The following is a 26,919-nucleotide window of genomic DNA, read 5'->3' as shown; positions in this document are numbered from 1 at the left end:
TACGAGATAAATTGCATAAAAATTGATTTTAAACAGCGGTTGACATGCTTCGAAGTACGGTAATGGAATATTTAGAATTTTTTTGTCACGTTCTGCGCCATGCGCACGACCGTGATTTAGCATTCTGATAGTGTCTAGAACGCACGAACAAAACGCCGCTGTTTGGATATAACGATGGATTATTTGGGACCAAACCTACATTTGTTATTGAAGTAGAAGTCCTGGGAGTGCATTCTGACGAAGAACAGGAAAGGTAAGACCATTTTTGCGAATTACAAATTCTTCAAAAATCCCAAAACTTCAATTTTTCAAACATATGACTATTTTACATCATTTTAAAGACAAGACTCTCCTTTATCTAACCACACTGTCCGATTTCAAAAAGGCTTTACAGTGAAAGCAAAACATTAGATTATGTCAGCAGAGTACCCAGCCAGAAATAATCAGACACACATTTTTTAGGATATAATGTCACAAAAAACAAAACCACAGCTAAATGCAGCACTAACCTTTGATGATCTTCGTCAGATGACACGCCTAGGACATTATGTTATACAATACATGCATGTTTTGTTCAATCAAGTTCATATTTATATCAAAAACCAGCTTTTTACATTAGCATGTGACGTTCAGAACTAGCATTCCCACCGAACACTTCCGGTGAATTTACTAAATTACTCACGAATAATATGCTATTTTTCTCGTAAAAATGCGATAATATTCCGCTAGCGGAACATCTAGATGTAAGAGGTTAATAAACACCATCTCTGGATGAAGAACATCTACAGTCCCATTTGAAAGGAATCCCCAAAGAGTGAAAGATAAACGCTACAAATATCTGCAGTAAGTAATATACTCATATTACTCTCTAGTAACATCAGAGACTCATTGATGTTACCAGTAATATACTAGTATTACTCTCTAGTAACATCAGAGACTCATTGATGTTACCAGTAATATACTAGTATTACTCTCTAGAAACATTAGAGACTCATTGATGTTACCAGTAATATACTAGTATTACTCTCTAGAAACATTAGAGACTCATTGATGTTGCCAGTGAACTTTACTATTCAGCAATTACAGTATTTACTGTCATTTCAGAAAATCATGGAGTTGGATGCAAGTTCCATCCTCCAGGAACTCATATTCATAGATGAGGCTGGAATCAATTTAGCGAAGAAGAAGAGGAGAGGAAGGAACATCATTACACAATGTATCATCATTGAGGTACCTGTCCAGCACGGGGGAAATGTCACCATAATATTATGTGCAGCTATGAGCCACAATAGGGTCCTCCACCACCATGCCACCCTTGGACCAGACCACACTGCCCATCTCCTTCATTTCCTCAACACCTTACATGACAGTCTTTACCAGCCAGAGCAGAGAGGGTCAGGTGATCCTGAGAAGCTAATATATGTTCTAATTTGGGACAGCGTGAGTTTTCATCGGGCTGCTCAGGTCAACTGGTTACCCCGGTAGAAGATTAGGATGCAGTTAACCCGTTAGGGCTAGGGGGCAGTATTTACACGGCCGGATAAAAAACGTACCCGATTTAATCTGGTTACTAATCCTACCCAGTAACTAGAATATGCATATACTTATTATATATGGATAGAAAACACCCTAAAGTTTCTAAAACTGTTTGAATGGTGTCTGTGAGTATAACAGAACTCATATGGCAGGCAAAAACCTGAGAGATTCCTTTACAGGAAGTGGCCTGTCTGACCATTTATTGGCTTTCTTTGACATCTCTTCCAAAAACAAAGGATCTCTGCTGTTAAGTGACACTTCCCACGGCTCCAATGGGCTCTCAGAGCCCAGGAAAAACCTGAATGACGTAATTCAAAGCCCTGGCTGAAACACACGAGCGCTTTTGCTAAGTGGTCTATCAGCAGACAAAAGACTTAGGCGCGTGCACTGGCCGCCCCCGCCTTTCTGTTTTTCCCTCTTTTTACAGACAGGCAGATTCCCGGTCGGAATATTATCGCTTTTCTACGAGAAAAATAGCATAAAAATTGATTTTAAACAGCGGTTGACATGCTTCGAAGTACGGTAATGGAATATTTAGAATTTTTTTGTCACGAAATGCGCAATGCGCACGACCCTGATTTACCATTCTGATAGTGTCTAGAACGCACTAACAAAACGTCGCTGATGGAACATAACGATGGATTATTTGGGACCAAACCTACATTTGTTATTGAAGTAGAAGTCCTGGGAGTGCATTCTGACGAAGAACAGGAAAGGTAAGACCATTTTTCTTATAGTAAATCTGATTTTGGTGAAGGCTAAACTTGCCGGGTGTCTAAATAGCTAGCCCGTGATGGCTGGGCTATGTACTTAGAATATTGCAAAATGTGCTTCATCCGAAAAGCTATTTTAAAATCGGACATATCGAGTGCATAGAGGAGTTCTGTATCTATAATTCTTAAAATAATTGTTATGCTTTTTGTGAACGTTTATCGTGAGTAATTTAGTAAATTGTTAGTAAATTCCCCGGAAGTTTGCGGGGGGTATGCTAGTTCTGAACGTCACATGCTAATGTAAAAAGCTGTTTTTTGATATAAATATGAACTTGATTGAACAAAACATGCATGTATTGTATAACATAATGTCCTAGGTGTGTCATCTGATGAAGATCATCAAAGGTTAGTGCTGCATTTAGCTGTGGTTTTGGTTTTTGTGACATTATATGCTAGCTTGAAAAATGGGTGTCTGATTATTTCTGGCTGGGTACTCTCCTGACATAATCTAATGTTTTGCTTTCGCTGTAAAGCCTTTTTGAAATCGGACAGTGTGGTTAGATAAAGGAGAGTCTTGTCTTTAAAATGCTGTAAAATAGTCATATGTTTGAAAAATTGAAGTTTTCAGATTTTTGAGGACTTTGTATTTTGCGCCACGCCCATCATTGGATATTGGAGCAGGTGTTCCGCTAGCGGAACGTCTAGATATTAAAAACACTCCACAGGAAACTGCTGACAGAGCAGCAACGTTTCACATAGTGTTCTATAATATCACCTCTAACTTTCTACTGCTTGAGTTCACCTCTTTTAGAATATTGGCTTAATGTTCCAGAACCTAAATATAAACAGTACTAGCACCCAAAATGAGTACTGATGAGGTCTCATGTTAGAGCAGGAGAATTGGGGATGTGGTGTAGAAGCTAGAGGTCTGTTACCCAAGTCAACTCAACAGGTCTGATGCTATATGTCAGGGTCAGGCTGGACTGGGACAAGAGAGGAAAAGGTTACTGGTTATGATGACATCACTGGTGAGAAGTCAGTGATAAAAAGATGAAGAGGACAGAGGGGGGAGAGGGAGAGGGGATTGGAGAGGGGGGGGGAGAGGAGAGGGGGAGAAGAGGAGAGGAAAGAGGAGAGGTGGGAGAAGAGGAGAGGGGGAGAAAAGAGGAGAGAGAGAAGAGGAGGATGGGAGAAGGGGAGAGGAGGTACTGTTTGTCTCCCACCGTTCCACTCAGAGGACGCTACCTTCTGTTATCAAGTGGGCGTTTCCAATATATTTAGTTTACCAGTCATTTCAGTGAAGGGAACAAGTGCACACTTTAGGAGAAATGAGAGATAATTGGTGCAATGCTTCTTTCTAGTCTACAGTCCTGCATCTGTGACACCAGATTACCACCTAGTGGCCATAAGAGGAACTGTCCTGTCAGTGTGTTTTTACTGCTGGCTCAAAACAACACATGACCTGCATACATGATATGATTCATGTGTGAGTACTAAAAGCATATGAATATAGTATATTATAGTATATTTATTATATATGTGGGTCTGATAAATAAACACTCTTAATGTTTGCTGTTTTATCACTAAGAAGAACATTGGGAACTATGTAACCAAACACATGTGAAACCTCATGATGTGAGTGATAAGAAGTGTTTAAAAAGGTGAGTTCTGAACCCTGTAGACTACTGCACTACTTCTGAAGAAGACCAGACTCATTTCAGAATGAAGACTGCTATAGTTCTGATGATGTTGCTGTTCTGTCTGTCTGGGGCCTGGACTCAGGGAGAGAGTGGAGGGGTGACTAGTAGGTCTGTCTGTCTGTCTGTCTGTCTGTCTGTCTGTCTGTCTGTCTGTCTGTCTGTCTGTCTGTCTGTCTGTCTGTCTGTCTGTCTGTCTGTCTGTCTGTCTGTCGGATGGACTCAAGGAGAGAGTGGAGGGGTGAGTTGTAGGTCTGTCTGTCTGTCTGTCTGCAGTATATACACCAAATCAACAAAAGTATGTGGACACCTGCTCGTCAAACATCTCATTCCAAAATCATGGGCATTTGCATGGAGTTGGTCCCCCTTTGCAGCTACAACAGCCTCCACTCTTCTGGGAAGGCTTTCCACTAGATGTTGAAACATTGCTGCGGGGACTTGCTTCCATTCAGCCACAAGAGCATTAGTGAGATCGGGCACTGTTGTTGGGCAATTAGGCCTGGATCACAGTCGGCGTTCCACTTCATCCTAAAGGCATTCGACGTCGTTGAGGTCAGGGCTTCTGAAGTTCTTCCACACCAATCTCGACTAACCATTCATGTATGGAACTCGCTATGCGTACCGGGGCATTGTCATGCTGAAACAGGAAAGAATCTTCCCCAAACTGTTGCCACAAAGTTGGAAGCACAGATTCCTCTAGAATGTCATTGTATGCTGTAGCGTTAAGATTTCCCTTCACTGGAACTAAGGGGCCCAAACCATGAAAAACAACCCCAGACCATTATTCCACCAAACTTTACAGTTGGCACTATACTTTGGGGCAGGAAACATTCTCCTGGCATCCGCCAAACCCAGATTAGTCCGTCGAATTGCTAGAAGGTGAAGCATGATTCATTACTCCAGAGAATACGTTTCCACTGCTCCAGAGTCCAATGGCTGTGAGTTTTACACCACTCAAGCCGACGCTTGACATTGCCCATATTGATCTTAGGCTTGTATGCAGCTGCTCGGCCATGGAAACCCATTTCATGAAGCTCCTGACAGTTTATTGTGCTGATGTTGCTTCCAGAGGCAGTTTGGAACTTGTTAGTGAGTGGTGCAACCAAGTACAGACGATTTTTACGCGTTACACGCTTCAGCACTCGGCGGTCCTGTTCTGTGAACTTGTGTGGCCCACTACTTCTTGGCTGAGCCATTGTTGGTCCTAGATGTTTCCACTTCACAATAACAGCACTTACAGTTGACCGGGGAAGCTTTAGAAGGTCAGAAATTTCACAAACTGACTTGTTGGAAAGTGCCATCCTATGATGGTGCCACGTTGAAAGTTTCTTCAGTAAGGCCATTCTACTGCCAATGTGTGTCTACTGAGATTTCATGGCTGTGTGCTCATTTGTATACACCTGTCAGCAACTGGTGTGGCTGAAATAGCCCAATCTACTAATTTGAAGGGGAGTCCACATACTACTGTATAAATAGTGTATCCCCCCAGCTGTCTGGTCCAGGAGAATATCACCTGTGATTCTGTCTGGTCCAGGAGAATATCACCTGTGATGCTGTCTGGTCCAGGAGAATATGACCTGTGATGCTGTCTGGTCCAGGAGAATATCACCTGTGATGCTGTCTGTTCCAGGAGAATATCACCTGTGATGCTGTCTGTTCCAGGATAATATCACCTGTGATGCTGTCTGGTCCAGGAGAATATCACCTGTGATGCTGTCTGGTCCAGGAGAATATCACCTGTGATGCTGTCTGGTCCAGGAGAATATGACCTGTGATGCTGTCTGGTCCAGGAGAATATCACCTGTGATGCTGTCTGGTCCAGGAGAATATCACCTGCGATGCTGTCTGGTCCAGGAGAATATCACCTGTGATGCTGTCTGGTCCAGGAGAAAATCACCTGTGATGCTGTCTGGTCCAGGAGAATATCACCTGTGATGCTGTCTGGTCCAGGAGAATATCACCTGTGATTCTGTCTGGTCCAGGAGAATATCACCTGTGATGCTGTCTGGTCCAGGAGAATATGACCTGTGATGCTGTCTGGTCCAGGAGAATATCACCTGTGATGCTGTCTGTTCCAGGAGAATATCACCTGTGATGCTGTCTGTTCCAGGATAATATCACCTGTGATGCTGTCTGGTCCAGGAGAATATCACCTGTGATGCTGTCTGGTCCAGGAGAATATCACCTGTGATGCTGTCTGGTCCAGGAGAATATGACCTGTGATGCTGTCTGGTCCAGGAGAATATCACCTGTGATGCTGTCTGGTCCAGGAGAATATCACCTGCGATGCTGTCTGGTCCAGGAGAATATCACCTGTGATGCTGTCTGGTCCAGGAGAAAATCACCTGTGATGCTGTCTGGTCCAGGAGAATATCACCTGTGATGCTGTCTGGTCCAGGAGAATATCACCTGTGATTCTGTCTGGTCCAGGAGAATATCACCTGTGATGCAGTCTGGTCCAGGAGAATATCACCTGTGATGCTGTCTGGTCCAGGAGAATATCACCTGTGATGCTGTCTGGTCCAGGAGAATATCACCTGTGATGCTGTCTGGTCCAGGAGAATATGACCTGTGATGCTGTCTGGTCCAGGAGAATATCACCTGTGATGCTGTCTGGTCCAGGAGAATATCACCTGTGATGCTGTCTGGTCCAGGAGAATATCACCTGTGATGCTGTCTGAAGTATTTGTTTCTTGTCTTATGATTTAGATGTGACTGTATTTTGACAGTTTCTTTATCTATTCCATACAATTGATGTAACATACAGTACAGTAGTATAAATAGGACTATTTTTCTTCCTATGCGTATGCTAAATATATTTACTGTATGTTTGCATTTTTACTGTTTGTGTGCTTACAGTATGCTGTTTGAAATGTATTGAGCCATGTTGAAATATTAAACTTAAATTTTTGCATTTGCGTTCCTTTCTTGTTTGAGTACACAAACAATATACAGTATAACAAGAGCATCTTAGTCTTCACACTGAAATAGGTTCTGATAGTAGTGTTTTGAATATGTCACATTAGTGATGATGGTTGTCACTAAGTGAAGGGGTCACAAGGTGAGACGTGGTATGATATAAAGTAATAATTTACAGCACACAGTATCTACTGTAAAGACTGTTGTCATTGTGTGGAAACCAGGGTCTGGCCCCCAAAACAAAGTTCCTCTCATAATTATCCATAACGAGCCATCTCCACCCTGGTACCTCCCTCTACACAAACACCAAGTCATTCTATGGAACGCAGCTCCGAGAGAGAGAGGACAAGACCATCATCAATCAGTAGCTGGAGTTCCATCTCAGAAGCTCTACTGACCACCATCAATCAGTAGCTGGAGTTCCATCTCAGAAGCTCTACTGACCATCATCAATCAGTAGCTGGAGTTCCATCTCAGAAGCTCCTCTCAGTTCAGACACAGTAGAGCTCTAAGAACCTCATTCTGCTGCATTAAACAACCAGTTGATGCAGTATTATGACATCATCTTGTAATTTCACTAAGTGTATTGTCTAATGTGAACTGTGTAATCTACTGTAATGTACAGTACTGTAGTATATTACTGTCAGCACTTCTAAGGGTAATTTGAAACACGTATCTTACATTGTTTTCTATTGGATTAACTGGTAGTTAAAACGACTAAATTGAAAAGATATCAATATGTTGTGTTTTGGTGATTAAACCAACGTTCTCATTACATTTATCAATAAACTTCTATATTGAATTAATGGTTGTGTGGTGAGAGATGTTTACAATCCAAATTAATGAATGTATGACAGGTTTTGAATGAAAGACTGTCTGTGATACAAGCTGACCAGTTAGGAGTTCTGTACTATGAGATGTGAAAATGTACCACATACAAGATATGTTTTAACTTTTCATCGTTGGGAAGGGTCTTGTGAGCATTTCACAGTAAAGTCTACACCAGTTGTATTTAACACATTTTATTTATTTTTATGTATTTAAGACACTGCATCTCAGTGCAAGAGGTGTCACTGAAGTACCTGGTTTGAATCCAGGCTGCATCATATCCGGCTGTGATTGGGAGTCCCACATTGCGGTGCACAATTGGCCCAGTGTTGTCCGGGTTTGGCTGGGATAGGCCGTCATTGTAAATAAGAATTTGTTCTAACTGACTGTGTGGGAGAATTTTCCAGTCATCTGGTGATTCTCAGTAACTATACTGTTCTCATGTAAGTAGAAAGAAGAATCAATATAAGTTTAAATATTAGACATATCTAAGCAGAATGAAGGCTGAGCCCATGTGAGTGTACAAAGCTGGATCAACATCGAGTCAACGATTAGACATGTAAAAAACAGAACGTAAGCAGAATCTGTGTAGATGATGCAAGGTAAACCAACAAGATGTGACTGGTCTGAGCCATATCTGATCTTGTGAAGGCTACTGGAGACGCACATGGGTTAATCATACATAGACAACATCGGTCTGAACTTGTAAAGACCTTTGGACAGGAACATTAGCTCATCAGTGATGGGCAATAGTAGGAGTGTGCATGTCAAGCCACCAATAGAATCTATGCCCCAATGTCTGAGCCAGTAAGAGAATGGAAACTAAGCAAGACAACAAGATTCATAAAGTGGAGTGATGTTATGTAAGGGTCAGACTGTATAAAAGCCAAGTACTAAGAATGAAGAGTTAGTTCTTCCATGGAATTGCTCGGCTTTGTTACTGTTTGTAATAAAGTCTAATTGAAATCACAGGTTCCGGTTCTGGTGAAATATTTGATTCAATATTTCCACAACAGTCCATGTGTATAGACTGCAAGAACTTTGAAATTAAGTTGTTTTCAAGTAATTTTAACAACAACCCAAAAATAAAAATGTTAAACTTTCAACTAAAACCAAACGTATGTTGGACCTCGGGTATAGTCTTCTTTTCAATAACATTTTGCTAGGTGGGATAGCCCAATGTCAAAACACAGTTTTAATGTGTCCAAATCAATAACCAATATGCAGAAACAGTTTGTGATATTGAAAACCTAAACATAAATCACTGATATCAATTAGGGGGGAAATCAGGTTTTATGTGCTGTTGAAACTAACACAACTAAAAAAACACATGGAAATGGGAGATATAGTTTACCTCACTGGTTAAAGGACAACCTGCAGAAGACAGCCAGCTGCATTTTGGAGTGATGCATTTAAATTTAGAGGTCGCTAAACAAAGGAACGCAACACTTATTTGTCATTACTCATCGATATCATGTTGAAATCAATTGCGTGAGAGTGGGGAGATGAGGTTGCATGTCCTGTTAAAACTAACAGCTCAAAAACCACATGGAATCTGGGAATAATGTGTACATCACTGGTTAGAGGACAACTTGTAGAAAACAGCTAGCTAGATTTTGATTCAAGTGGGTTGTCAACATGGTAAGTGTAACACAGCTCTTTTTTTGTTACTCACTTTCTGTTATATCATATAAATAGTACTCTATCAATTCAGAGCCTGGATTTTTCCCCTGATGAGGCTAATATACATATCATGCTGAAATCAATAGAACAGGGGGCAAACGATTAGTGTTCTACATTGTAACATCATTAAAATACTCGAACTACAATGTTAAAACATTCTACATTATGACATCATTAAAATACTCCTACTACAATGTTAAAACATTCTACATTGTGACATCATTAAAATACTCCTACTACAATGTTAAAACATTCTACATTGTGACATAATTTCATTGATATCATGAAACAACTCCTTCATGTATGTATTTTCTGATGTTTGATCAGAGATATTTTATCAGAGTATCTCTTGTCACATTGATCACAGCTATGAGGTTTCTCTCCTGGGTGTGTTCTCTGGTGTATAATCAGATGGCTAGATGTAGTAAAACTCTTCCCACATTGACCACAGCTATACAATTTCTCTCCTGTGTGTGTTCTCTGGTGTACAATCAGATGGCTAGATGTAGTAAAACTCTTCCCACATTGACCACAGGTATAAGGTTTCTCTCCTGTGTGTGTTCTCTGGTGTATAATCAGATGGCTAGATGTAGTAAAACTCTTCCCACATTGACCACAGGTATAAGGTTTCTCTCCTGTGTGTGTTCTCTGGTGTGATACCAGGTTGCTTGACTGAGTAAAACTCTTCCCACATTGATCACAGCTATAAGATTTCTCTCCTGTGTGTTTTCTCTGGTGCGATAACAGGCTGCTTGACTGAGTAAAACTCTTCCCACATTGATTACAGCTATAAGATTTGTCTCCTGTGTGTGTTCTCTGGTGTACAATCCGATGGCTAGATGTAGTAAAACTCTTCCCACATTGATCACAGCTATAAGGTTTCTCTCCAGTGTGAATTCTCATGTGTACTTTTAGTGAATTTGATCTTAAGTAACTCTTCCCACAATCAAAACAGTGGTGAGATTTCTCTCCTGTGTGTACTCGCTGGTGTATTTTAAGTTCTGATGAAGATTTGCAACCTTTCCCACAGTCAGAGCAGCAGTGAGATTTCTTCCCTGTGGGTCTTCGCTGGTGTTTCTTGAGGTGTTCTGATCGGGAGGGACTCTTCTCTGCCTCGTCAGCTTCATGATGTTGTTGAGGCTCCCCAGAGGATCCACGATAGTCACGTCTCGCTCCTGTGTGAACAACAAAGCCAGACAGATGGTTAAAGGGCCACAACAGCAGAAACCCACTGTAAAAGGTGATGCCAACAGCGTAGCCATGATGTTGTACAACAATTGACATCTGCAATGAATGTTACAATTTTTAACAATTGTCTTAAGACAGTCAAGTGGGCAACAATAGTTATATTTTGTCTTGTTTTCACATAACATCGATGATTATAGGCTAGAAATAAGTTATTACAGTTACTGAACCCCTAAGCAGTGTGCCAGGCAACCTTTGGTCACCAATATAGGTCCCTTTCTGTGTTTGCTAAAATAGGCAAACGAGGGCAATGCACACGCAATTTGGTTGTAGAAACTCCTCCATGCTAATGAGGAAACCGCTAGTTATACCAATACCATAGACCTACTGTAGGACCCATAACTTCACCTAACAACAACATAGACCTACTGTAGGACCCATAACTTCACCTAACAACAACATAGACCTACTGTAGGACCCATACCTTCACCTAACAATAACATAGACCTACTGTAGGACCCATACCTTCACCTAACAATAACATAGACCTACTGTAGGACCCATAACTTCACCTAACAACAACATAGACCTACAGAGTAACGAGACGCTGCTGTAAATCAAGCAGACAACAACACATTATAAACATCAATTCATTAGGGATGTTGGATCCAACGTCCAACGTCTATAAAATTAAGGTGACCCAGAACCATTGGATTTACCAAACTCTGAAATTATTTTGGATTTCTGTGCCCAAGAAAACGGTTTTCCCAGAGTAATACAAGGAGACACTAAACGTTACGTAGTTAGAGTGCATTTCAGAGATCTGAATACAAAACTGTCCGACTGCAAGATCCCGTATTTAAGTTGAAGTTAATCATATGACAAGCGTGACGTTATGACTATAACTAATGTTCCCTGAAGGAGGGAAACGAGGTACAACATACTATTAAATCCACACGTTATGACTATAACTAATGTTCCCTGAAGGAGGGAAACTAGGTACAACATACTATTAAATCCACCCCTCGCTGGAAGCCCCACCTTCCACAGGTGATGACCGTGAGGCTCGGATTTATTCCTTCAATATAATACGGCTCTTCACCGACCCAGGAAGGGGCAGGGCCAAACAGGTGTTGTACCTCGTTTCCCTCCTTCAGGGAACAGTAGTTATATTCACAAAGTTACGCTCCATTTCAGTCGGTCAACTTCGGTACAACATACGATGAGGAAATACAATCATTCCCCATGCCGACCCAAACGGACACTAATTGAAACGGCCCATGGCAGATCACCCAGACCAGACCCCGCAAGATACGTCAGTTTTGTCAATTTATTCATTGTCTTTCGTTTGAAACACTCCTGCCAATGTTGAGTAAGGACGCACACCTGAATACGCATATAGCAGTAGGATTAGTCTACCTGGCCTGCGCGCAAATGTAGGCCTATAAATGTGCCCATTTGGGGATGTCTGATAGTATTTCTGATCGTAAAATATTTCCAGCTCTCGTCCTTTCGATAACCACTCGGCATGAAAGGGAGAAATGATCCAGTGCAAATGTCATAAAATACCTGATTACTTCTTATCCCTTGAACAAATAGTTTACAGCTGTGTCTGTACAACTCACTGGCGTGGGAAACTCTGAGGGCCCAGAATATTTTATACAATGTTGCAAGCTTGCTATCCCGAGTTTTGGGCCGACCCAGGTGATAGTTGATAAAATGTTTCATGTTTGTTGTAGACAGGCGTAGCCAATGTGATTTATAGCATATTTATTTTTTATCCGGATATTTTCTAACTAATGGCTGCAATGTTTAAATGTTCTGGCTTTATATGGGCTATTTTTACATAGTTAGTAATGGCAATAAACATTTATTTTATATTTGTATAATTTTTATTTAGATAGAATATAGAATTACCACAGAATGATGTTGAGATACAAAGGCGACTACAAATGAAATGAAACTGTTCCAGTAAAATGTGAATATGAAAATCCAAACTGGCACCAGATCAGTAGAAATGGTCAGATAAATTGGAAAAGGTTGCCGACTGCTGGTGTAGCCTATTACCAGAAACTATAGGAGCATAACGACTGCTGGTGTAGCCTATTACCAGAAACTATAGGAGCATAACGACTGCTGGTGAAGCCTATTACCAGAAACTATAGGAGCATAACGACTGCTGATGTAGCCTATTACCAGAAACTATAGGAGCATACCGATTGCTGGTGTAGCCTATTACCAGAAACTATAGGAGCATAACGTCTGCTGGTGTAGCCTATTACCAGAAACTATAGGAGCATAACGTCTGCTGGTGTAGCCTATTACCAGAAACTATAGGAGCATAACGACTGCTGGTGAAGCCTATTACCAGAAACTATAGGAGCATAACGACTGCTGATGTAGCCTATTACCAGAAACTATAGGAGCATACCGATTGCTGGTGTAGCCTATTACCAGAAACTATAGGAGCATAACGTCTGCTGGTGTAGCCTATTACCAGAAACTATAGGAGCATAACGACTGCTGGTGAAGCCTATTACCAGAAACTATAGGAGCATAACGACTGCTGGTGTAGCCTATTACCAGAAACTATAGGAGCATAACGTCTGCTGGTGTAGCCTATTACCAGAAACTATAGGAGCATAACGACTGCTGGTGTAGTCTATTACCAGAAACTATAGGAGCATAACGTCTGCTGGTGTAGCCTATTACCAGAAACTATAGGAGCATAACGACTGCTGGTGTAGCCTATTACCAGAAACTATAGTAGCATAACGACTGCTGGTGTAGTCTATTACCAGAAACTTTAGGAGCATAATGTCTGCTGGTGTAGCCTATAACCAGAAACTTTAGGAGCATAAGGTCAGAATTTACGAAGGCCAGCAGCAGTGGGAGGAGTAGGCTAAGGAAGAGGTTTTTTTCTTCTGGTTAGGCTATCTTGATCTCTGGCTCCCTCGAGTCATTTGTGTGTCTTAATTATTTAATCAAACAGCTTGCTTAAAGCATCAGACCAGTTCAGTACATAGTTGATTTTATTAAAACACATGGGGTGTGTATATTTATGGGAAAATACACATTATAACATTTCAACCAATCGATTGCTTAGAAAGGAAACACGACTCTTGGTTGACCAAGATTAGTATTTGATTTTCTCCTGTCGGGGACAGTCGTAGAACATATACAGCAACACCTCCCCCATTGGCATTCCTGTCTTTTATGTAGATGTTATATCCCTATATCGCTCCTGCTGTATCAAAGGAATTATCTAAGTGAGTTTCAGAGGTGGCCAGTATATGAATGTTATCCAATGTTAACAAGTTATTGATTTCATGAACCTTATTTCTAAGGCTACATATATTAATAAGGGCCATTCCTTGCCCTTTCCTGGGCAGCTGACTGAGAAAACAAATACAAATGAAAACATTGTTTTGGCTAATAGTCAGTCATTTTAAAGAACTGATTGGGTCTCTACTTGACACCAACAAACACCCCATAATATCTGTCCCTCTGCCCTTCCTAAATCGTGACATTGAACAGTTCAGCAGACGTTTAGCCCTCCATAACTGGCTAGGAGACCATTGCATCTCTGAGGGTGGAACATTTATTGACATGAGGGAGAGAGATGACTCAAGGACTAAACTATATAAAGTGCCATTATACGCCCCGGAGTTGTTCATCACATTTAACAAACCAAACACTGAAATACCCTTATAGAAGGTAAAGTAAAAACCCAAACCAGTCCGCGCATCAATACTGGTATATGGTAAAATACAGTATACTGCCCAGCCCCAAGGCTAGGTTAAAACTATCAATACTGGTATATGGTAAAATACGGTATACTGCCCAGCCCCAAGGCTAGGTTAAAACCATCAATACTGGTATATGGTAAAATACGGTATACTGCCCAGCCCCAAGGCTAGGTTAAAACTATCAATACTGGTATATGGTAAAATACAGTATACTGCCCAGCCCCAAGGCTAGGTTAAAACTATCAATACTGGTATATGGTAAAATACAGTATACTGCCCAGCCCCAAGGCTAGGTTAAAACCATCAATACTGGTATATGGTAAAATACAGTATACTGCCCAGCCCCAAGGCTAGGTTAAAACTATCAATACTGGTATATGGTAAAATACAGTATACTGCCCAGCCCCAAGGCTAGGTTAAAACTATCAATACTGGTATATGGTAAAATACAGTATACTGCCCAGCCCCAAGCCTAGGTTAAAACCATCATGTTGACCTTATGGATGGCCAGTCCTCGTATTCATAGTGTAGTGAATTCAGGGGGTAGCCCTGAGATGAACTCAAACATGGGTCCAGCGACTGTCAAGCCAACACCTTATAACTGTTACGCCAAGATGTCTGAACTTCTTGACGAGGTCGCTAGCTTTTGGGTTAAGGTTGCTACAATAGCTTTCTCTATGAATTTGAGAGTGGTTACATTTCTCCAGCCCCCATCCCTCAGCTGTTTACCAAACCAAGTCTCAGGGCAGCCATTTTGTTGCTGTTTAAATCCTAGGTTGTCCCTTTAAAAAAGCCAAATCAATCAACCAACCAATCTGCAGTTCAAAACAATAACAAAGACGTCATTCCACCACTGTTTTGGTAATAAGATGATGGATGGGGCTGGAGACATGTAACTACTCTCAAATTCATAGACAGACCTATGGATGCAAGGACTGACCATCCATGATATCAACATTATAGTTTTAACCATGTTGAGGCTATACAGTGTTGATTTACATTGTTTCTAAACATTGGCGTAAAAAAAGCTTATTTGGGGTTCTGATGTGGTACAACTAAGCTCATGTGGCATGTGATATATTCTTCAAGAATCAATGGCTATAAATAAATAATATAAATGTAGCAATTGGCATATTTCCCCTTTAACACCACACATCAGTTCAACAACTGCAGAGTTTGTGCCTCTGTTTTTAAGACAGTACTTACTAGTGTTAATCAGGTCCCGGTTTCTCAAAACCATCATACGGCTAAGTTCCCCGTCAGAACCATAGGATGCCTTAAGATGCGTTTGGGAAACCGGGCCCAGATGTCCAGTTCCCTCCTCTTCTTCCTTCTCCTCCATTTTCGATGTGACAGTCATCTCCCCCTCCTCCTCTTTCACTCCAAAAACTGCATCCTCCTCTCTCTCCGCCTCCTCTTCTTTTACTGTAAAATCCTCCTCCTCTTTCAGTCTGAACGAGTCTTCCTTTTCTTTCACTGAAACGTCTTTCTCTTCTTCTTTCACGGTAACAGCTTCACCCTCTACTTGTTTTTGTATTGTAACATCCTTCTCTTCCTCCTCCTCCTTCACTTCTTTCTCCGTCCTGCAGTCCTCCTCTTCTTTAGCAGGAGAGTAGCTTAGTGAACTCATGGTCGGGGATGTTCGCTAGCTAGCATTAGCGACTAGCCTGGTTCTAAGCTAATTTAGCAAACCAGCTAGCTGATAAACAACGTAAATATATAATTAAATGGGCCAACAAGTACATACGACAGAAGTGTGTTTAATACACAGCGACTAAAATACACCAAAACAGTGTAAATAGCGTGAATGTTGTAGCTATGTTTGCTAGAAAGCTACCGAGGTGTCTGACTAACTGTTGTTGTTGAAGGAGCGTCCCGTCCACTAGATTATACGTCACACTGGCAGCGTCGCCTGAACCTAAAAGACGCACATCGCCATCTGCTGACTGGAGGGGGCAACGCAGTTGAGGAACCAAAAGTTAATTTTTCATATATTTAAAAAAAGTTGATTATTATATTAAGTCGTTCAAAGAGAAGCATGTGTTGATTGTTTTAAATTATCACTCATTAAAAACGAATCAAACTTTAGACCCACTACATATTTGTATTGAACCATACTTCTGACATGGATCATTTTGACCCCAGAGGCATATCTTTTATCATAGCCAAAATGTGGTTTATTGTTTCTGTATCAATATGGACTTTAAACAAATTACAAATCCTTTGGAGTCATTTTCCTTTGGAGCCAAAAGCACCTTGGATAAATAGGACGTTTATTTCAAATCAAAATCAAATCACATTTTATTGGTCACATACACGTGCTTAGCAAATGTTATTGTGGGTGTAGCAAAATGCTTGTGTTTCTAGCTCCGACAGTGCAGTAATATCTAACAAGTAATATCTAACAATTTCACAACATATACCCAATACACACAAATCTAAGTATTTGAATCTAGATTTCTCTGTAGACATGATCCATCCCACCAGAGGGTGGAGGGGCACCTGTATCAGTGGTTTTGACCAGATGGACACCTGCAGACACACAGTATAGTGCCTCCCATGTACTCTCCTAAGATTGGACTTTTCTATACCACGTATCACGTGACTGTGTACAAAACTGCCAATGGTAGAAAACTCTGCCGGCGGTAGAAAACTCTGCCACCACTCTGCCAGCGGTAGAAAACTCTGCCAGTGGTATACAATGCATTCGTTTAAGTATTCAGACCCCTTCACTTTTTCCACATTTAGTTACGTTACAGCCTCATTCTAAAATTGAAGAATTTTTCCCCCTCATTAATCTACACACAATACCCCATAATAACAAATCAAAAACAGGTTTTTAGACATTTTTGCACATGTATTTACTTAAGTATTCAGACCCTTTGCTATGAGACTCGAAATTGAGCTCAGATGCATCCTGATTCCATTGATCATCCTTGAGATGTTTCTACAACTTGATTGGAGTCCACCTGTGGTAAATGCAATTAATTAAACATGATTTGGAAAGGCACACACCTGTGTATATAAGGTCCCACAGTTTACAGTGCATGTCAGAGCGAAAACCAAGCCATGAGGTCAAAGGAATTGTCCGTAGAGCTCTGAGACAGGATTGTGTCAAGGCAAAGATCTGGGGAAGGTACCAAAAAATGTCTGCAGCATTGAAGGTCCCCAAGAACACAATGGCCTCCATCATTCTTAAATGTAAGAAGTTTGTAACCACCAATACTCTTTCTAGAGCAGGGATTTGTAGTCTTGCATGTCGTCTACTTTGATGCTAATTAGCATTTTCGAATCCGAGAGTAAAGAGAGACAAATATATTGATAAAAGTATTTGTATTTATTATGGATCCCCATTAGTTCCTGCCAAGGCAGCAGCTACTCTTCCTGGGGTTTATTATGGATCCCCATTAGTTCCTGCCAAGGCAGCAGCTACTCTTCCTGGGGTTTATTATGGATCCCCATTAGTTCCTGCCAAGGCAGCAGCTACTCTTCCTGGGGTTTATTATGGATCCCCATTAGTTCCTGCCAAGGCAGCAGCTACTCTTCCTGGGGTCCAGCAAAAATAAAGGCAGTTATACCATTTTAAAAACATCACAATAAATTCACAACACACTGTGTTCTCAGTCACCTTGTCCTAGAGAGATTGACATGGTTATCAAAACATCACACCAGGGTGAGCCTAAACAAAACACAGCCCTATGGGAAAAATAAATGGTGGAAAAACGATTGGAACCATCTCCCTGTTTGACCTCTAGTTTTTATGGATGTTATGACTCTACAGAGCCCCACAGTGGACGTGTCAAAATATGTTCCATTGATTAAGCACACTTTATTTAACCTCAATGTCATCTTGTTTTTACATGGCATTGTAGATGTTAGTGGTATATAGTATGTATTTTGGATGTTTTCAGTGTGTTTTTAACCCTTTCAGACAATGGGTTAATCGCAATTAAAAAATAGTGCACTAACATTACACAAAGTGAACTGAAGTCTGACAGCCCAAACAAAAACACAAATTCTCAGTCAAAAACACAAGTCAGAACACAGCCTCTCGATTCTTTCATGTGTTTTCAGGTTCTCTAACTGGGAAAATGTCTTTCCACAATAAGAGCAGTGGTATGACTCCTCCTGTGTATTTGTATGTATTCTTTCATGCTCTTTCAGGTACCTTAAGCGGGTAAATCTCTCTCCACACTGGGAGCAGCGGTACATCTTTTTACCTGTGTGTGTCCTCTCATGTTTGTTCAGGTTTCCTACCTGGCCAAAACTCTTTCCACAATGGGAACATTGGAAAAGCTTTTCCCCTGTGTGTCCCCTCTCATGGTTTTGCAGGCTCCCTAACTGGGTAAACGTCATTCCACATTGGGAACAGTGGTAAGGCTTCTCTCCAGTGTGTATTCTCTTATGTATTCTCAGGCTCCCTAACTGAGTAAAACTCTTTCCACACTGGGAGCAGTGATGTCGGCCTGCTGGTTTGGACGTCTCGAGGTCTGGTTTCCCTGAAGGACTCTTCCTGCTGTCAGAAGGAGAGTCTGGTCTCTCTCCTGTCAAAGACAAACAGATTATTTAATTAAACAGACCTGAATGAAACCTCCACATGATAAAACTTCCTATGACGTACAATCTAGACAAGATCCCTCAATCACCTGAAGTCAGTTTTCACAAGAATTATTAAGGCGACTACAAAATGCAGGTCTCTGTGTAGTTCTTAGTCAGAGTCAGTCAGTATGGTCAGGAGGAGTTGAGGAGTCTGGTTGCCTTTTACAAGGAGCTCTTGACTAAGGCATAATTACACCAGAGGAAGTCATGTCAGAGTACTCCCAGTACAAGAGATTTGCCCAGGGCCCATCAGCTGGCCCAATGAGACATTTTCCTCAATGTCCTGCAGTCAGGTGTGTACTAGGATAATGTTACCAATGTCATAAACGTGAGCTGTATATTTTGGTAAAATCACAACACATAATTGAAAGAAACAAATTTGCTCAAGACACATTATACATAATTGAATGAACCATGAATAAATAATTTGTTCATGTTATGAAAGAATTAAGCATAAACAAATATATTTTTCTTTAGTGGAGAGCCAGATTCAGGTGACAGAGGTCTCCTTGGTGCTTCCTGTCTCCACTGACGGAGTTCTCCTTGGTGCTTCCTGTCTCCACTGACGGAGGTCTCCTTGGTGCTTCCTGTCTCCACTGACGGAGGTCTCCTTGGTGCTTCCTGTCTCCACTGACGGAGGTCTCCTTGGAGCTTCCTGTCTCCACTGACGGAGGTCTCCTTGGTGCTTCCTGTCTCCACTGACGGAGGTCTCCTTGGTGCTTCTTGTCTCCACTGACGGAGGTCTCCTTGGTGCTTCCTGTCTCCACTGACGGAGGTCTCCTTGGTGCTTCCTGTCTCCACTGACGGAGGTCTCCTTGGTGCTTCCTGTCTCCACTGACGGAGGTCTCCTTGGAGCTTCCTGTCTCCACTGACGGAGGTCTCCTTGGTGCTTCCTGTCTCCACTGACGGAGGTCTCCTTGGTGCTTCCTGTCTCCACTGACGGAGGTCTCCTTGGTGCTTCCTGTCTCCACTGACAGAGGTCTACTTGATCACACACACCCACATGTACAGTTGAAGTCAGAAGTTTACAAAGACTTAGGTGGGAGTCATTAAAACTTGTTTTTCAACCACTCCACAAATAACTTGTTAACAAATTATAGTTTTGGCAAGTTGGTTAGTACATCTACTTTGTGCATGATACAAGTAATTTTCCCAACAATTGTTTACAGATTATATCACTTATAATTCACAATTCCAGTGAGTCAGAAGTTTACATACACTAAGTTGACTGTGCCTTTAAACAGCTTGGATAATTCCAGAAAATGATGTCATGGCTTTAGAAGCTTCTGATAGGTTAATTGACATCATTTGAGTCAATTGGAGGTGTACCTGTGGATGTATTTCAAGACCTACCTTCAAACTCAGTGCCTCTTTGCTTGACATCATGGGAAAATCAAAAGAAATCAGCCAAAACCTCAGATTTTTTTTTTTTAGACTTCCACAAGTCTGGTTCATCCTTGGAAGGAATTTCCAAATTCCTGAGGGTACCACGTTCATCTGTATAAACAATAGTACGCAAGTATAAACACCGTGGGACCACGCAGCCGTCATACTGCTTTGGAAGGAGACGTACTTTGGTGCGAAAAGTGCAAATCAATCCCAGAACAACAGCAAAGGACCTTGTGAAGATGCTGGAGGAAACAGGTACAAAAGTATCTATATCCACAGTAAAATGAGTCCTATATCGGCATAACCTGAAAGGCCACTCGGCAAGGAGAAGACACTGCTCCAAAACCGCCATAAAAAAGCCAGACTACGGTTTGCAACTGCACATGGGGACAAATACCATACTTTTTGGAGAAATGTCCTCTTGTCTGATGAAACAAAAATAGAACTTTTTGGCCATAATGACCATCATTATGTTTGGAGGAAAAAGGGGGAGGCTTGCAAGCCGAAGAACACCATCCCAACCTTGAAGCACGGGGGTGGCAGCATGATGTTGTGGGGGTGCTTTGCTGCAGGAGGGACTGGAGCACTTCACAAAATAGATGGCATCATGAGGGTGGAAATGTATGTGGATATACTGAAGCAACATCAAGACATCAGTCAGGAAGTAAGCCTGTAAGTAAGTAAGCTTGGTTGCAAATGGGTCTTCCAAATGGACAATGACCCCAAGCATACTTCCAAAGTTCAGGCAAAATGACTTAAGGATAACAAAGTCAAGGTATTGGAGTGGCCATCACAATGCCCTGACCTCAATCCTATAGAACATTTGTGGGCAGAAGTGAAAAAGCGAGTGCGAGCAAGGAGGCCTACAAACCTGCTTAAGTTACACCAGCTCTGTCAAGAGGAATGGGCCAAAATTCACCCAACTTATTGTGGGAAGCTTGTGGAAGGCTATCCGAAACATTTGACCCACGTTAAACAATTTAGAGGCAATGCTACCAAATACTAATTGAGTGTATGTAAACTTCTGACCCACTGGGAATGTGATGAAAGAAAGAAAAGCTGAAGAAAAAAAATGTCTCTCTACAATTATTTTGACATTCTTAAAATAAAGTGGTGATCCTAACTGACCTAAGACAGTGAATTTTTACTAGGATTAAATGTCAGGAATTGTGAAAAACTACAGGAAAGTGTCTGTCCTCCTGCCTGCTAGGATGATATACAGGAAAGTGTCTGTCCACCTGCCTGCTAGGATGATATACAGGAAAGTGTCTGTCCGCCTGCCTGCTAGGATGATTTACAGGAAAGTGTCTATGCCTGCCTGCTAGGATGATTTACAGGAAAGTGTCTATGCCTGCCTGCTAGGATGATTTACAGGAAAGTGTCTATGCCTGCCTGCTAGGATGATTTACAAGAAAGTTCCTATGCCTGCTAGGATGATTTACAAGAAAGTGTCTGTCTGCCTGCTAGGATGATAAACAGGACAGTGATCGTCATTATACACCATGTCTGACTTCCTTAATAAGTCCTATAGATACTGTTCATAATCTAGTCATACACCATGTCTGACTTCCTTAACTTGTTAGGGCTAGGGGGCAGTATTGACACGGCCGGATAAAAAAAACGTACCCGATTAATCTGGTTACTACTCCTGCCCAGTAACTAGAATATGCATATAATTATTGGCTTTGGATAGAAAACACCCTAAAGTTTCTAAAACTGTTTGAATGGTGTCTGTGAGTATAACAGAACTCATTTGGCAGGCAAAAACCTGAGAAGGTTTCATGCAGGAAGTGGCCTGTCTGACAAGGTGTTGTTGTTCTTGCTTCTGTTTATTGAAGAGTCAGGATCTTAGCTGTAACGTGACACTTCCTACGGCTCCAATAGGCTCTCAGAGCCCGGGAAAAACCTGAACGATGACGAGGCAGCCTCTGGCTGAAACACATTATCGCCTTTGCCAAGTGGCCCATCAGAGGACAAAGGGATTAGGCTCGTGCCCGAGTCGACCCAGTGATATATTTTCTTTCGGCTGTTTACCTAATTGCAGATTCCCGGTCGGAATATTATCGCTTTTTTACGAGAAAAATTGCATAAAAATTGATTTTAAACAGCGGTTGACATGCTTCGAAGTACGGTAATGAAATATTTAGAAATCTTTTGTCACGAAATGCGCCGTGCGTGCGACCGTTATTTACCATTGGGATAGTGTCTAGAACGCACAAACAAAACGTCGCTGTTGGAACATAACTATGGATTATTTTGGACCAAACCTACATTTGTTATTGAAGTAGATGTCCTGGGAGTGCATTCTGACGAAGAACAGGAAAGGTAATCAAACTTTTCTAATAGAAAATCTGACTTTGGTGAAGGCTAAACTTGGTGGGTGTCTAAATAGCTAGCCCTGTGATGCCGGGCTATCTACTTAGAAAATTGCAAAATGTGCTTTCACCGAAAAGCTATTTTAAAATCGGACATATCGAGTGCATAGAGGAGTAATGTATCTATAATTCTTAAAATAATTGTTATGCTTTTTGTGAACGTTTATCGTGAGTAATTTAGTAAATTGTTAGTAAATTCATCGGAAGTTTGCGGGGGTATGCTAGTTCTGAACGTCACATGCTAATGTAAAAAGCTGGTTTTTGATATAAATATGAACTTGATTGAACAAAACATGCATTACATTTTACATTTACATTTACGTCATTTAGCAAACGCTCTTATCCAGAGCGACTTACAGTAATGAATGCATTTTTTCATACATTTTTTTTTTTTTTCTATATAACATAATGTCCTAGGTGTGTCATCTGATGAAGATCATCAAAGGTTAGTGCTGCATTTAGCTGTCTTCTGGGTTTTTGTGACATTATATGCTAGCTTGAAAAATGGGTGTCTGATTATTTCTGGCTGGGTACTCTGCTGACATAATCTAATGTTTTGCTTTCGTTGTAAAGCCTTTTTGAAATCGGACAGTGTGGTTAGATTAACGAGAGTCTTGTCTTTAAATAGCTGTAAAATAGTCATATGTTTGAGAAATTGAAGTAATAGCATTTCAAAGGTATTTGAAAATCGCGCCACAGGATTCAACTGGCTGTTACGTAGGTGGGACTAATTCGTCCCGCCGGTCCTAAGGAAGTTAATAAGCCCTATAGATACTGTTCATAATCTAGTTATACACCATGTCTGACTTCCTTAATAAGTCCTATAGATACTGTTCATAATCTAGTCAAACACCATGTCTGACTTCCTTAATAAGTCCTATAGATACTGTTCATAATCTAGTCAAACACCATGTCTGACTTCCTTAATAAGTCCTATAGATACTGTTCACTGTTTCAGAGTAGGAGTGGCCATGACCCTTCCAAATTGTAAGGATTACGCTAGCTGCTGTAACCACAGCAACATTTATTTTGGTGACAGAATTATAGAGTAACTTTGGAATACGCTAGATACACTACATTACCAAAAGTATGTAGACACCTGCTTGTCGAACATCTTATTCCAAAATCATGTGAATTACAAAGGGGATTGGTCCCCCCTTTGCTGTTATAACAGCCTCCACTCTTCTGGGAAGCCTTTCCACTAGATGTTGAAACATTGCTGCGGGGACTTGCTTCCATTCAGCCACAAGAGCATTAGTGAGGTCGGGCACTGATGTTGGGCGATTAGGCCTGGCTCGCAGTTTGCGTTCCAATTCATCCCAAAGGTGTTCGATGGGGTTGAGGTCAGGGCTCTGTGCAGGCCAGTCAAGTTCTTCTACACCGATCTCAACAAACCATTTCTGTATGGACCTAGGTCCAGGGGCATTGTCATGCTGAAACACAAAGGGCCTTCCCCAAATTGTTGCCACAAAGTTGGAAGCACAGAATGGTCTAGAATGTCATTGTATGCTGTAGCGTTTACACCACTCCAGCCTACGCTTGGCACTCTAGCAATGATAAAGTACTTTATGATAACGCGAAAATTAAATAAACTATTTGGTATCATTTTCATTATGGAAGATTGAATAAGTTTGCTTCAAACGGTTTGCTTGGAATGATTTGTAGCCATCTTCTCGACTATCTGTGCATGAGAGTCCATTCAACTCAGTTTCCCTACGTGAAAAAACGCCATTCCGTAAAGTGTATTCGCGCACGCAAATTCAAGAAGAAACTGAAGAGCAGATGGCCTGACCGCGTTTTGCGACTGTCGGATCACTTGACCGCAGTCAACAGTGGGCTCGGAATCGCCTCGAGTTTAGTACGATGGAATTGCAGTATTGAATGAAGACAAGTCCATTCCGTGAGACATTTAAGTTGTGATTTTGCGTGCAAATCCATTGTTAAAGTGTTGTTGTTGGCCAGCTTGTTGATAGTATTCACATCTTACAGTGTAGCTTTATCAATTCCTACATTAAAAACGGCATATAAGCTCAGAACTAGAGTAGAATGCCGTTTAAAACCACGCATCATTAAAACAACTATTTTCAAGACAGGACTTACTGGTGTTACTCAGATCTTCTGTCTCCTCTTCTTCCCTCTCCTCCTCCTTCAAAATGACAGTTATCTCTCCCTCATTCACTCCAAAAAAAGTATAATCGTTTTCTTCCTCTGTAACAGCCTCACCCTCTACTTCTTCATTTACTGTGACATCCTCCTCTTCATTCTCCTCTTTCACGACAACGTTCAGCCAAATACCTTCTTTCTCCTTCCAGCAGACCTCTTTTTTAGCATGAGGGCAGTAGCTTGGTGAGCTCATGGTCGGGGATGTTAGCCAGCTAACCTAGCTAGTTAGCGACTAGCCTAGTGACAGGCTCATTTATCAAGCCAGCTACCGTTACCTGACTAAACGGAAATATCACATTAAATGGGGAAACTAGTTAAAACACAGAATTATGTTCCAAATACAGAGGCAAATATACACCGAAGCAGTCTGAACAGCTTGTGTTTCGGCTAGGAAGCTACCGAGGTGGCTGACTAGATGTTGTTGAAGAAGCGTCCCGTCCACTACATTATACGTCACGCTGAAAGCATCGCCTGAAAAACACATCTCGCCATCTGTTGACTGGAGTGGTTAACGCAGATAAATGTTTCTTTTATTTCCAGACAAAAAGTGCATTTTTACATTTCTTTCATTAAATAATAATATAATAGTAAGACAACTGCAGATTTGTAATAAGTATGAATTTAAAACCTACTTCTACATTCTACCAACTCAACAGATGTTTCTACTACAGTGACTATTAACCAATGAGGTGGGTCTTCACACATTATACCAACACAACAGATGTTTCTACTACAGTGAATATTAACCAATGAGGTGGGTCTTTACACATTCTACCAACACAACAGATGTTTCTACTACAGTGAATATTAACCAATGAGGTGGGTCTTTACACATTCTACCAACACAACAGATGTTTCTACTACAGTGAATATTAACCAATGAGGTGGGTCTTTACACATTCTACCAACACAACAGATGTTTCTACTACAGTGAATATTAACCAATGAGGTGGGTATTTACACATTCTACCAACACAACAGATGTTTCTACTATGAACACTTTCAGGTTAATTGAAGTTAAATTCCCAAATAGCCTATACAGGTTTGGTGCATTATCAGGTTTTGGAGCATTGAAAGATGATGCACAACAACGGTTTCTTCCACAAAACCACAACTTCAATAACCACCGCGGTCAAAATAACTAAAGTAAGTCGCCATCGAAATGACTACCGCTACAATTGACCAATCAACCATGACTTGAGCCTGTCGCCTGCAGTCTGTGGAGAAAAGTAGCTTTTTTTTCTGGTAAAGTTACACTGGGTACATGGGCCACATCAATAATTACCGTCCGGCACATTGTCTAGGAAAGTACTACGTGGCTCTGGTGGAAGATCAGACCTCACCACCATTTGACTGATGTTGGGGGCGTGTCTGAAGACTACCCGTCGGGGTTCTTTAAACGTCTTCTCCAGTTGTGGATCAATGATCAAGACGTGCCAGTGTTTTAATGATGTGGTCCAACTGTTTACCAAGTGGGGAGAACTGAAGGAAGCATTGAACGTGTTGGTCTGGAGGGAGGGAAGGTTTGGGGAGTACTGAAGGAAGCATTGAACGTGTTGGTCTGGAGGGAGGGGAGGTTTGGGGAGTACTGAAGCAAGCATTGTCGAGATCTGAAACGCTCATCCAGACAGTCCTCTGGTTAACCCCGCTGTCTGAAACACTCATCCAGACAGTCCTCTGGGTAACCCCGCTGTCTGAAACACTTATCCAGACAGTCCTCTGGGTAACCCGCTGTCTGAAACACCCATCCAGACAGTCCTCTGGGTAACCCCACTGTCTGAAACACTCATCCAGACAGTCCTCTGGGTAACGCCGCTGTCTGAAACACTCATCCAGACAGTCCTCTGGGTAACCCCGCTGTCTGAAACACTCATCCAGACAGTCCTCTGGGTAACCTCGCTGTCTGAAACGCTCATCCAAACAGTCCTCTGGGTAACCCCGCTGTCTGAAACACTCATCCAGACAGTCCTCTGGGTAACCCCGCTGTCTGAAACACTCATCCGGACAGTCCTCTGGGTAACCCCGCTGTCTGAAACACTCATCCGGACAGTCCTCTGGGTAACCCCGCTGTCTGAAACACTCA

General features: G+C 41.5%; 3 protein-coding genes across 5 annotated transcripts in view; all 3 read right to left on the bottom strand.

Annotated features, from left to right (window-relative positions):
* The window catches only part of LOC115187367 (deleted in malignant brain tumors 1 protein), a 124,390-nt gene that overhangs the window by 31,648 nt on the left and 65,823 nt on the right, over window positions 1-26,919 (bottom strand). The window lies entirely within an intron of this gene.
* Window positions 9,875-10,372, bottom strand: LOC115187409 (zinc finger protein 2 homolog; the record flags this gene model as incomplete). Its single annotated transcript, XM_029746498.1, has 1 exon — window positions 9,875-10,372. A coding segment is annotated over one exon (498 nt), but the record flags the coding sequence as incomplete, so codon positions are not given.
* On the bottom strand, window positions 18,120-25,278 carry LOC115187396 (gastrula zinc finger protein XlCGF7.1-like). 2 transcript variants are annotated; one of them, XM_029746482.1, is made up of 2 exons: window positions 24,774-25,278; window positions 18,120-18,854 (listed from the first exon to the last, which is right to left on the bottom strand). In XM_029746482.1, exons 1-2 carry the CDS (start codon window positions 25,027-25,029, stop codon window positions 18,334-18,336), a joined length of 777 nt encoding a protein of 258 aa, XP_029602342.1. In that variant the 5' UTR covers window positions 25,030-25,278; the 3' UTR covers window positions 18,120-18,333. The 2 variants fall into 2 exon arrangements, with proteins under 2 accessions (XP_029602342.1, XP_029602343.1); XM_029746483.1 differs by lacking the exon at window positions 18,120-18,854 and adding an exon at window positions 19,047-19,890.

Source organism: Salmo trutta, unplaced genomic scaffold (genome assembly GCF_901001165.1).
Source record: "Salmo trutta unplaced genomic scaffold, fSalTru1.1, whole genome shotgun sequence".
NCBI lineage: Eukaryota > Metazoa > Chordata > Actinopteri > Salmoniformes > Salmonidae > Salmo > Salmo trutta.
The sequence above is the reverse complement of the archived record's forward strand: the minus strand, read 5'-3'. Positions and strand labels throughout refer to the sequence as shown.

Bases quoted from the DNA above. Each gene is read 5' to 3' on its own strand.
- LOC115187396 (XM_029746482.1), bottom strand. From the start codon at position 25,029: ATGAGCTCACCAAGCTACTGCCCTCATGCTAAAAAAGAGGTCTGCTGG. The intron at 18,855-24,773 runs GTAAGTCCTGTC...TGTCTTTGACAG, and splicing joins AGAAGATCTGAGTAACACCA to GAGAGAGACCAGACTCTCCT.